The sequence below is a fragment of the Arachis hypogaea genome, chromosome 4 (assembly GCF_003086295.3).
Source record: "Arachis hypogaea cultivar Tifrunner chromosome 4, arahy.Tifrunner.gnm2.J5K5, whole genome shotgun sequence".
Lineage (NCBI taxonomy): Eukaryota > Viridiplantae > Streptophyta > Magnoliopsida > Fabales > Fabaceae > Arachis > Arachis hypogaea.
Window position 1 is genome coordinate 81,566,045 of NC_092039.1, and position 13,540 is coordinate 81,579,584.

The 13,540-nt window shown below is 32.0% G+C and overlaps 2 protein-coding genes across 6 annotated transcripts; both read right to left on the minus strand.

The window, feature by feature from the left end:
* Positions 1-2,733: 2,733 nt before the first annotated feature.
* Positions 2,734-10,179, minus strand: LOC112796890 (uncharacterized). 5 transcript variants are annotated; one of them, XM_072235672.1, is made up of 6 exons: positions 9,746-10,177; positions 9,466-9,535; positions 8,707-8,894; positions 8,156-8,247; positions 7,995-8,047; positions 2,734-3,105 (listed from the first exon to the last, which is right to left on the minus strand). In XM_072235672.1, exons 1-6 carry the CDS (start codon positions 9,884-9,886, stop codon positions 3,101-3,103), a joined length of 549 nt encoding a protein of 182 aa, XP_072091773.1. In that variant the 5' UTR covers positions 9,887-10,177; the 3' UTR covers positions 2,734-3,100. The 5 variants fall into 5 exon arrangements, with proteins under 5 accessions (XP_072091773.1, XP_072091771.1, XP_072091770.1 ...); XM_072235670.1 differs by lacking the exon at positions 2,734-3,105 and adding an exon at positions 6,737-7,411 and having other exon boundaries at positions 9,746-10,179; XM_072235669.1 differs by lacking the exon at positions 2,734-3,105 and adding an exon at positions 6,737-6,845.
* An 811-nt stretch (positions 10,180-10,990) lies between these two features.
* On the minus strand, positions 10,991-12,286 carry LOC112794966 (uncharacterized). The gene is made up of 2 exons (XM_025836926.1): positions 11,581-12,286; positions 10,991-11,451 (listed from the first exon to the last, which is right to left on the minus strand). Exons 1-2 carry the CDS (start codon positions 12,284-12,286, stop codon positions 10,991-10,993), a joined length of 1,167 nt encoding a protein of 388 aa, XP_025692711.1.
* Positions 12,287-13,540: the final 1,254 nt, after the last annotated feature.

Here is a 13,540-nt window from a genome sequence, read left to right on the forward strand (position 1 = left end):
AACCTCAAGGCCTCCTATTCCCAATATATGATTACCAAAAATTATACTAACAACAATACCAAGCTACTCATTAAATGCCATTAACAATTCAACTTATCCTATGGTTCTTCTAACCTAAGTTTTCACAATACCGTAAATATTAAACGTGCGAAACTTAAACCATACCTTGGCCGATCACTTAGTTCACCCAAGGCAGCCTTACAACTCAAATTACAGCCCCTCCAAACTCAATCAAACAGCCCCAAACCAAGCTTGATCACCAACAAGCCTCCAACAAGTATCAACATCCACATACACACTACCTAAACCACAATTAACATATCCAACATAACAACTCAATACCCAAATGCCTAAATTCAGAAATTTTATTAGGGTTTGAGATCTCTTACCTTTACCCACCGATCCTTGGGCAATACCCACAAGAATTCAAGTCTAGTGAACCCCTAAAACATAAAAATCATAAAGGATTTGAGTTTCTCAATCCTTAAACTCGAAATTCATATACCAGCAGAAATGAAGCTAGGAAAAACCGATTCACTTACTGTTTTGTTTGGATAAAATTGAAAAGCTCGACGAGCCCGACGCGTGGCCGCAAACGGTGCGGCGATCGGAGCCCGGATGAGAAAGTTATGGTAGTTGGAAGGAATGGTGAGGGTTTGTGAATCTCCTCTCCCTCCCTTGCTGTAATGGCGTCGCAGCAGCTTGTGAGGAAGAAAAGAGCTGCTGCCTCATATAAGTGTTTGGGTCCGGTTGGACCCACGGGCCCGGTTTGGGCCCCGGTTCAACCGGTTTGGCTCTTCCGGTCCGTTTTTGGACCAAATTTTTGAAATTGGTATCAAAATTTTCGTTTCGACGAGCCCTATCCTATTTTGATATTAGTTTTGCATTTTTAGCATTCCTAACTAAAATTCAATTTATTAACTAATAATTTACCGATTTTAGTGGGGTTTACAAAAGTACAATCTACAGTTAAATTGGTTGAACCAATAAATTAATAAATTAATAATTAAAACGGTTCGATGATCGATTTGATTTTTAAAACCTTAGGTGGTAGTGAGGTAGAAGAATATGTGGAGGGAAGGTGTGAGGATGCTTAAGGAGGAAGATGAGAAAAATGATTAGAGTTTTAGAAAGTTAAAATTGTGTTTTAAAATTATAAGAGTAATTACTCAAATCAGTCTTTAAAGATTTTAAAAACGGATATTTTAATTCCTAAGAAAAATTAATACACAAATCAACTGCTAAGATTTTACTCTAGCAGACAAATTAGTCCCCAGTTCATTTTTTAGTAGAGTAATTATCCATATCAATCCCCAAAGATTTTAAAAGCGGATATTTTAGTAAAAAAAAATTAATACACAGATTAATCTCTAACATTTTTTTTCTGTCGGACCTAACAGTCCCCGTCTATTTTATTTTTACTATATGTCGACCTTTATTATTATTAATTTAGCTTTGTGTATGTAGACGATGACACTATAGCATATTATATTATTAATACACTCTTTTCGCTAGAAACAAGTAAGAGGAATAATGATGCTTTGAAATTCAAATTAAAATATTTTCTTTTAATACAAACATAATTTTTAAAATAGGACATCTTTTAATTATATTAAATACAAAAATATCAAATAGCTTTAACCTTGAATTTCTTGTAAAATAATCTCTAATAATTTTATTGAATATTATTATTATTATTGAGTGAATATATATATATATATATATATATATATATATATATATATATATATATATATATATATATAAGAATCTAATGAATAAATTTATCATTATTTTTGTCCAAAAAATATAAAAATTTATGGATAATATTATTATGCAATTAATAATAATAATAATAATAATGATAATATAAATAATAATAATAATAATAATAATAATAATAATAATAATAATTTTACTTTTTTTAGACAGAAAACAGCTATGTCTGATGGAAAAAAATTTGGAAATTGATTGGGAACTAAAATATCCGCTTTTAAAATCTTTGGGGACTGATATGGATAAATGAAGTCATAAAAAAAATTCTGGCAGAAAATGAACTAGGAACTGATTTGTCTGCCGAAATAAAACATTGGAGATTGATCTGTGTATTATTTTTTTTTTAGAACTAAAATGTCCACTTTTAAAATTCTTGGAAACTAATTTGGGTAATTACTCAAATTATAAAAATTAAAAATGGGTAATGGATAACTTTTATAATTATAATAATTGTTAACTCACACGTCACCCCTAAATCTCAACTCCAAGTAACTCAATTGATGACTGTTCACTTTTATTAAATTTTAAAATTTTTTGAGAATTATTTGGTGAATAACAAAGATTATGTACCAGTTTATCGGTACCCAAATCTTTTGAATACCGATATTTACCTCTTTAAAAAATTATAATTTTTACCACTTAACCATATTATATTTATTATTGTCTAAATTATTTTGTTCATTTCTCTTTATTTTTTATTTACAAATTTTAATTATATTATTTTGTCCCAATAATTATAGTTGCTAACAGAATATTATTGATAACAATACAATAATAATATGAGCCAATATTATTATATCTCAAAAATATCGAACTCACAAAATACAATTAGATTGAGTTTTCTTTTTATCCCCAAACAGATGCAGAAAGTTTTCACTTCTATAATTTTCAACAACATAGAAGTTAAAAAAAGGCAAAAAACTATATCTCAGTTAGTTTAATTAGTTGTAGAGAGGATTTCATTCATATAATTTTTTTTTTCAATTTTAAACTCATATATAAGAGCATGCTGGTTATACAAGCTGATGATTCATCAGTTCAAGACATCTGAAATACAAGGTAAAGGAAAAACCAGTAAAGTGTGAGTTTCCCGCATTTGATCTAAAATCATCAAAACTTTAGTTAGCTACATATATATAGCATACAACTTATACATTATTGAGATGATGCATTATTCAATTCTTTATTTACAGGTTCATACTGATTATGTGATTCTGTTCTTTGGCTGGAGAAAACAATTTGCCCTGGCCCCAACACTCACCATACATATATATATATATATATATATGGAAGGGTAGAAATTAAATTCTGCTAAGCAATCCTCCTAACCTGCAAAATAACATGCAACAGAGGATTACATGTATACAAAGATTCATCAAATGTATTATTACTAAAATTTAAATTTTAGAAGGGAAATCTTAGACTGAAATAGCTAATATAATTGAGTTGTTCACTTTAATGTGACTTTAAGATTATATATAGATTCGAGTCATATAATTAATTCTTGATATAAGCATTATAAACTCTTGGTTGATTAACTCTATTGGTAGTATAATTTGATTAAATTTGTAATTAAATTCTTATATTTTTTTTAATTATGTCTCTATACTAATTTTTTTATTTTAGTTTAATCCCTAAAATGACAAAAACATTTAATTTAATGGAATATATTATGTTTTCAAATTGGATATACCAAAATTAAAACGTTTGGGTTATTATTCGCTTATTGTAGTTTTTTTTCGTATTGACAAAGTAATCCTTACCCCTTTCCCTCCTCTTTCACTCGAATAGAAAACTCCTCTTCCTGCATACTCCGTTTGGCATTGTGTGGTGCCACTATAACATCTCAACCCATCATTGTGTGATCCAAACCCGCTCTTCTCTATTGTGACATTTGCCATTGAAGGAGCTGGCGACGAACATAATGGACGGACGACGGGCAAAGATCTAAGGAGCATGACCTGGAGACGTTGGCGTTGCGCGAACAAGGAAAGGGCCTTCGACCACGACGAGCCAGGTGGCGATAGTGAGACGAACGTTGGCGATATGGAGGCTAGGGTTCTCAAGGAAGAGCTGAGATAGAGAGACTGGTTTTTACTTCTACCGTTCCGCGTGAGTGAAAGGAAAGAGAGACTCATTTGAATTTTTTTTTTTTTTTAATGAAACACCAAAACAGCATCATTTAGAGTAAACCGATCAATTTCTGGTTTGATTCATAGTCGGTCTAATTTGATTTTCAAAATCATGCGATTTTGTAAAATTAAAGATATGGGTATTTTGGTAAATTACACACATGTAAACGTTTTTTAATATCTGCTGTGATTAGAGACTAAATTAAAATAAAAAAATTAATATAAAAATTTAATTAAAAAAATATAAGAATTTAATTAAAAATTTAATAAAATTATAAAAACTAATAGAATAATTATTTTTTTTAAGGGCCCCGCTACACATACAAGCAAATAACGCATACAATTCTTACAAGTTGGCCCAACTCAGGTTTAATCCACGCGCACTCCCTTCCTTTAAATGGAGCGTCAATTTCACGCGCGTCACTCGAACGATTACGCTTCGAAAAAACCGCTCGTTATGGCTCACTCTTCCTCTTCTCCTTCAAAGATAACACAAATCCTCAAGTTTCGAGCAACATTCCAAACTGAAGAGACATTTGAACTCGTCGCGAATAATAGCAGAAACCATCAACAAAATATTATTCAAGGTACGTTATTGTTTTACTCATCTTGTATATTTTCTACATTTCTGTTTCTGATTTCGAAATCGAAGAACTATGTTTTATTGTTCTTCTATGTTCTTCTAGGTTTTATTGATCTTCTTGTTCTAAGAAATTGAACACATGGTGTAAATATATTTGATCCAATTATAAGTAAATTTTTTTTCCATAATCAAACTCTCCCTGGTGTATTCAAAATTTCTGATTTACAAGTACTATAATATGAAGTGGTGATCCAGATAGATTGGAACCCATATATGACGGTCTGCATAGATATCTGCATAATACACCCAAACACAGACTATAAATACACCCGATAAAAAATTAAATTTACACCCCTGCTGCAGATTTTAACCCAACACTACCTAAAAGCCACTTGTTGTCCACAAGACCAAAATTAATTAAACTCTCTCTGGTGTATTCAAAATGTCTGATTTACAGGTACTATAATATGAAGTGGTGATCCAGATAGATTGGAACCCATATATGACGGTCTGCATAGAGATCTGCATAATACACCCAAACACAGACTATAAATACACCAGATAAAAAATTAAATTTACACCCCTGCTGCAGATTTTAACCCAACACTACCTGAAAGCCACTTGTTGTCCACAAGACCAAAATTAATTAAACTCTCTCTGGTGTATTCAAAATTTCTGATTTACAGGTACTATAATATGAAGTGGTGATCCAGATAGATTGGAACCCATATATGACGGTCTGCATAGAGATCTGCATAATACACCCAAACACAGACTATAAATACACCCGATAAAAAATTAAATTTACACCCATGCTGCAGATTTTAACCCAACACTACCTGAAAGCCACTTGTTGTCCACAAGACCAAAATTAATTAAACTCTCTCTGGTATATTCAAAATGTCTGATTTACAGGTACTATAATATGAAGTGGTGATCCAGATAGATTGGAACCCACATATGACGGTCTGCATAGAGATCTGCATAATACACCCAAACACAGACTATAAATACACCCGATAAAAAATTAAATTTAAACCCCTGCTGCAGATTTTAACCCAACACTACCTGAAAGCCACTTGTTGTCCACAAGATGAAAATTAATTAAACTCTCTCTAGTGTATTCAAAATTTCTGATTTACAGGTACTATAATATGAAGTGGTGATCCAGATAGATTGGAACCCATATATGACGGTCTGCATAGAGATCTGCATAATACACCCAAACACAGACTATAAATACACCCGATAAAAAATTAAATTTACACTTCTGCTGCAGATTTTAACCCAACACTACCTGAAAGCCACTTGTTGTCCACAAGACCAAAATTAATTAAACTCTCTCTGGTGTATTCAAAATGTCTGATTTACAGGTACTATAATATGAAGTGGTGATCCAGATAGATTGGAACCCATATATGACGGTCTGCATAGAGATCTGCATAATACACCCAAACACAGACTATAAATACACCCGATAAAAAATTAAATTTACACCCCTGCTGCAGATTTTAACCCAACACTACCTGAAAGCCACTTGTTGTCCACAAGACCAAAATTAATTAAACTCTCTTTGGTGTATTCAAAATGTCTGATTTACAGGTACTATAATATGAAGTGGTGATCCAGATAGATTGGAACCCATATATGACGGTCTGCATAGAGATCTGCATAATACACCCAAACACAGACTATAAATACACCCGATAAAAAATTAAATTTACACCCCTGCTGTAGATTTTAACCCAACACTACCTGAAAGCCACTTGTTGTCCACAAGACCAAAATTAATTAAACTCTCTCTGGTGTATTCAAAATGTCTGATTTACAGGTACTATAATATGAAGTGGTGATTCAGATAGATTGAAACCCATATATGACGGTCTGCATAGAGATCTGGATAATACACCCAAACACAGACTATAAATACACCCGTTAAAAAATTAAATTTACACCTCTGCTACAGATTTTAACCCAACACTACCTGAAAGCCACTTGTTGTCCACAAGACCAAAATTAATTAAACTCTCTCTGGTGTATTCAAAATGTCTGATTTACAGGTACTATAATATGAAGTGGTGATCCAGATAGATTGGAACCCACATATGACGGTCTGCATAGAGATCTGCATAATACACCCAAACACAGACTATAAATACACCCGATAAAAAATTAAATTTAAACCCCTGCTGCAGATTTTAACCCAACACTACCTGAAAGCCACTTGTTGTCCACAAGACCAAAATTAATTAAACTCTCTCTGATGTATTCAAAATGTTTGATTTACAGGTACTATAATATGAAGTGGTGATCCAGATAGATTGGAACCCATATATGACGGTCTGCATAGAGATCTGCATAATACACCCAAACACAGACTATAAATACACCCGATAGAAAATTAAATTTACACCCCTGCTGCAGATTTTAACCCAACACTACCTGAAAGCCACTTGTTGTCCACAAGACCAAAATTAATTAAACTCTCTCTGGTGTATTCAAAATTTCTGATTTACAGGTACTATAATATGAAGTGGTGATCAGATAGATTGAAACCCATATATGACGGTCTGCATAGAGATCTGCATAATACACCCAAACACAGACTATAAATACACCTGATAAAAAATTAAATTTACACCTCTGCTGCAGATTTTAACCCAACACTACATGAAAGCCACTTGTTGTCCACAAGACCAAAGTTTAGCAAAAAATCATTCCAATTCCTATCAAATGAGTCTTTGCTATGAGAGTTTCATTTTCCCTCTCTGCTACATGTAATCAATTGATTCTTAATCTCGTTTTCCTTTCTATTTGTGCTCCGAACTCTTGTAGAAAAATCTGCAACCTTGGTATAGTTCCTGTAAAATTTTTCAGCATCTTCAAGGGTGGTAAAGGTCATTCCAACCTTCGGAACAAACTGGTCATCAACAACAGAGAGGTTGCAGAATACACCATGTCAAAAACTATAAATACACCATGTCAAAACGAAGCTGGAGTTACAGAGACAAAAATTAACGTCAATGACGAAGAACAAACCAATGAGAAAGGAGAAGAAAAGAACGATCGAAAAACCAGGGGAAGACGCGTGAGAAGAAGAACGATGAAATTTGAAAAGAAAGAAAACAAAGAAGGAAACAAATCTTTTAAATTTGGTAGTTATACAAACGCGGGATCTTTGTATAGCGCGTGTAAGTGACGTAGGAGTTGCAGCGCGTTTTAGTGAATTAGGCGTTAATGAACTTGTAATAGTTACAAGCCCTAATTGCTTGTATACTAAGTTTTTCTCTTTTTTTAATACTACATGATGCGAGATGTTTTGTATTGGAATGTCCTTTATTAATTATAATAAATTTCAAGAAAGATACACCTGCTTTTAGAAACAGAAGAAAATCTATCACTTGTAGAATATAAAGAGAAGTAAATACAATTTGTACAATAATTTTTTTTTTTAAGGGAACTAGCTAGAGTGGGACTCGGCTATAGAGTTTAGAAAGTCATACCTTTAGGAGTATATTCCTTAATCCTTAGCAATGCTCCTAATAATAGAGAGATCCTGTAGAAAGAAAAAAAAAAGAAAAAGAAAAAGAAAAAGAAATAGCAATGAGAGAATTATATATGACGAATCAGAGGAAGCCAATTATTATATTGCCAAAGATGTTACCACGTATCTATAAGCGGCGTATCAATCATACCTTGCCACCAGTTTCCTCTTGAAGCACTTCCAGAGTCATCTTCTCCCCCATCCTTCTTGTACTAACGAATCATACAAAAATATACCCTAATTAAATGAATAAATCCAAATAATAACTTATTTAATAAGTATAGTTCAATTTGTCCTGTGTACATATATGAAGTGTGGAATACTACACCATCTCATATTTTAGGAAACATTTCAAGTGCACTGGAATCATTGATTTTAATTAATATATATTATATATATTTTTTATAATTTAGATTCACGGTTAAAATAACTGGTGCATTCGATAATAGTCCCAGTGCACTTGAAATGTTTCCCATATTTTATTTATTATAGTCTCTGTTTTAATTGAATTCACGTCTCATTCGATAATAGTCATACCACTTGTTAGTTTACAAATCACGCCTTTGAATAGTGTTTCATGTTTACAAATACATACATAGTGTAGTGTTTGTCATTCTCTAGAAATTAATAATTCAATCAATATACACATGACTAAATATAAATACACTCACCAAAGAGTTCAATCCGGAGTTTTGTGTACTTTGAGGATGCGAATATATGTCCTGGCCACCATAATAGATTGATGAGCTAAGGTGGCAAGGTTGAACTCTTTGTTCCTCATACATGGAACTCATCATATCCTTATTTGTTGTGTGATTACGAGTTTCACCATCATTGCTCTTGTAGTTGTGTACATCATCTGCATATATAGACACAATAGGGATTAGGGATGAGGCAAGATGAACAAACATCACCAAAAATGACAAGCTTTTACCAAATTGATAAAATCAAATTATATAGGTAAAAGAAGAACAATATTGTGTATGCTAATTTTCGTCTTGTATACTAAATTGATTTATATTCCTTTATTATTAAATAAGATACTAGACTCGCATAAGATAATACTTATACTCTGTTTAAAAATAAGGAATATAGTTAAATACTTCTATAAAACATATTAGTATATTAACAGATGCTTATGTATTAATTTATCCATTTAGTCAGGTAAATCTTATAAATAGTATAAAATATGTTCTATAAATAATTAGATATACATGATAAAAAATATTTTAGAAACCAATTTTGAACACTAAATTGTTTTCAGTCCCATTATATATTAATGGTATGAGTTTGATGTGTGATTTTTTTGGTATACATTTGATATGTAATCTAAATTATCTTCCTCATGAAATTTTAAAACAAATAAAAAAATAGTTGAAAAAGATGTTAGAAAACACATTAATATAGTGTTGAGTGAGAGTAATAACTACCAGGTATAACCGTTTTTGGGGTTGCGGTTTTTTCGGTCACTTGAAAATGCCGAGATTCTCTCCCTAACACCTGAAACAGAATCATTGAGGAAAACAAAACTCAGAGCTGATTCAAATTTCAACTTGTCGTTTAATCAGTTAAATTGGTGCATCATTGAAATTGAATTCCCCAACTTCAAAATTCAAAGCTCTGAGCACAACACATCAACAATGAAAAGAAAATGCAGAGAAAAACAGAGACATTCAAATTAATTGAACATTCCACGATCAGAAACAAAACCTTAGACGATGGAGGGAATATAGAAGCTAAGATTCCAGAATTAGAAGATGGACGTTGGAATTGGTCGGATCCAAAGAGTTCAGAAGTGAAAGAAGACGAAGAAGAAGAAGAAGAAGAATTGAATTGGTTCTGTCCTTCCATTATTTGAACCTTGGAAAGGTTTAAGCTTATGCTGCTTCAACCCTTCAAAGAAAGTCAATTTTTTATTTATTTATTTTCTACACGGAGACAACCCCAAAATGAAACATCAACTACCTCCTGAGAACAACCCTAAAATGGGAAAGAACAAAACTCAATTGTGGTTTTTTGTTAGGGAACAAACAGAGTGAAAGGAATAAGGACAGAAAAGAACAGAACGAAGAAAGTGAGAGACACGTGAAAACATTGACACTGGAGAGAGAAAGAAAAGAAAATGTTGGAAATAAGTGAGGTGTGAAACCTTTGCTAACACCCGTTAATTTATAGAGGCCGAAGGGAAGGGTCTCGTGAGATTTTTAAATTTTTTTATTTTTAATTTTATTTATTTTATTTTGGCATTTTCAATTCAGTTTCAAGTTTCAACGTTCCTGAAAATGCAGGAGAGTGTAGTAGCTCTCTTTCCCTTCAAACTGACGATGAAAAATATATTCATGCCATGTGGATAAATGGATCCAATAGGTAGGGTTGGAGTCTATTAGCAAAATCTGGTAAATGTTATATTAACAGGACAAACAAGTCTACAATCTACTAAGGATTTTCGCAATGAACGTATAAGCTTTTAAAGATAAAAGTATTAATTTTCGGGTTTAGAAAAACTTGTGATATATTATAGGTTTTTAAAGGGAAAAAAACCTAGTAGATACATCAAATTTTGTATCAATGCTTATAAATTTCAACAAAAAAAATAACAATATGGATACAAAAGTTGAAAAAATTGTCTCTTACCTTTTGTTTTGTAGACATTTTTATTTATGATGATTTGAAAATACTTTTAAGTCTTTGACTTCTTTAAAAGTTGGACATATAAGTCCTTTGGTTCATATGAGTCCGTAAGATCCAATAAAAAAATCTGACGTAACTCCCGTTATGCTAACCTGGCCATTACGGATGTACGCATGGAGAGAACCTTTTTAAAATGGGACAAATAAGTCCCCCTACTACAAAATGACGTTGTTTGATAGGTAGCCCTAATCAGTGACGGATCCAGAAAATTTTTTTAGTGGGGGCAAGATAATAAAATAATAATTCAAAATAATAACAAATAATTTAGAATTCCATTCTTCTAGGTTTCATATTTTGAAAAGATTGAATAATCTTTTCATTGTCAATACAATCAAATGTCTCTCTTTCTATGTATGTCACTAAACAATCATTTAAAAATTCATCTCCCATACGGTTACGAAGTCGACTCTTTATGATGTTCATAGCAGAAAAAGTTCTTTCAACTGATGCAGTTGCTACAGGCAAAACTAAAGCCAACTTTAAAAGAAGAAACACTAATGGATAAACAATATTCTTTCGAGTCTCAACCAATTTCTGCGAAAGAGCACCAATTCCATTTAAGTCCGAGAAATGATCATCAGAACGCACATCTAGTATGAAGTTCTCAAGTTGACTGTCAAGTGCCAAAAGTTGAGTGGAAGAAAATTCTAATGGATAAAATTGAGCTAACTGGATAAACTTCTCCTTATCAAATGCAAAAAATGAGTGTCTTGGATTCAAACAAGCTATGCAAAGAAGCAATTTAGTATTCACCTCTGTAAAACGATTATTGAGTTCTTGAAGTTGTCTATCAACTACTTGATAGAATATCTCAACTTGAAAATGATGCAAATTTGATATCTTTTGAGCTTTACGTCTTGATCTTCCTTGCGACACAAATATATCATCCATGATTGGAACAATAATATCATGTTTGTCACAAAACATTGAGACTTTATCAAGTAAAAGAGACCAACCATCATCTCTTATATTTTGTAATCGTTGCTTAGACACTTTGACTAATGCCATAACATTTACAATATCTTGATCATTCCTTTGTAACGCCTGAGATAACTCATTAGTAACTCCCAAGATATTTTTCATCAAGTGCAAGTTGAAAATGAATTCAAAGGATTGAATGACATTCAATAAATGACATGCTTCAGCTCTTTGTTCTGAATTATTTCTATCTTCCTCAACATATTCAAGAACATTAACCACAGAAGGAAATAAAGAAATTAATCTAAGTATAGTTCCATTGTGTGAACCCCATCTAGTGTCTCTAGCTCTTTTTAAAGCTGTTTCTTGATTCAAACCACACCCACTAAAAATTTCTCCACTTTTTAATGCTTCAATTGTCTTAGTCATCTGACTATCACGAAGCATATCTCTTCGTTTACACGAAGCTCCAACAACATTGTACAAATTGATTAACAAATTAAAAAGCAAAGTAATTTCAACTTGTTTTTTTGCAACCGTTACAAGAGCTAACTGAAGTTGGTGGGCAAAGCAGTGTACATAGAAAGCATAAGAATTTTCTTTCAATATCAAAGTTTTCAAACCATTAAATTCTCCTTGCATATTACTTGCACCATCATATCCTTGTCCACGTACTCTTGATAAACTTAAATTATATGTTTCTAAATTATATGTTGTGCATGTCGGAGACCTAAACAACGACGTCGCTCCGAGGTTCTTCTTTGGAGTTAATGTAAGGTTTAATTACTCTGCGAGTCCCTATAGTTTTACCGAATTTTTAATTAAGTTCCTACATTTTTTTTCTTTTCAATTGGGTCTCTATACATTAATTTTTTTCAATTAAATTCCTGTCATGAGAATAATGTTTAAGATAACAGAATATTCTATTTAAAAAAATGAATATTCTCCTATTTGAGTTAAGTATCCTAATTGGACATATCTCTATTTTTTCAAAATACCAAAAAAAACTCTAACATTTTGGCACAAAGAAAAAAAAAATCCTAGCTAGCCCCTAATTTTCTCTCTGAAAATCGTGTAAAGTGCGTTTCTCCTCCGTCGGTCTGTTATCTTCGTCCATAGTCGTCGGTCCGTCGCCTTCATCCAAAACTTCCGTCGATCTCTGAAGATTTGAACCGATTGATCCATCGAAGCCCTGTCCGTCACTCGGCGCGCCTCGCATCACGTCGCCGCGCGGCGCCTCACCTTACCTTGCTGCCTGTACACTCGATCTGCCAGAACAGGTGAGTTAGTTTCTGGTTGTACCATATATTAAGGTTGTACGCTTTGTGCCTTCCATCATGAATCATATATTCTTTACCATATAACGCACACACAGTAGCAATTTTTTTTACTATCAGAAAAAAATGAATTACAAATTGTGATATTCAATAAATAATTTTAGAGTTTGCCATAGCTAAGTTTTATCACTATTGTCAAATGCAGATAAATACACAAAATTTTAATTACAGTTGTCCAATTCTAAAAAACTGACAACTCCTTTAGTTTATTTGTTCCCGTTTCACATTTAGTTTAAAAAAATTCTATTTAAAAAACAAAAAAATATAAATATATGTGGTCAATTGACATATAAATTCGTTTTGCTAATTAGGGTTATGAAATTAGAATAGCTTGAATTTCTACATTTTTTGTCAATTTATTTCAGGATAATTTTGTAAGTGCTACAAAAGTATAATTTGTTTCTACATTTAGACTATTTATATATTATGTAATCTGCAATTGGTTTGTTTGGAATGCAATTCAAATTATAATGTCACTATGCTATTCAAATTATATTTTTAATATCAAAAGAAGCATTGAAACCCTGAAGAAATAGAATATAAGTTGCATACATAAACC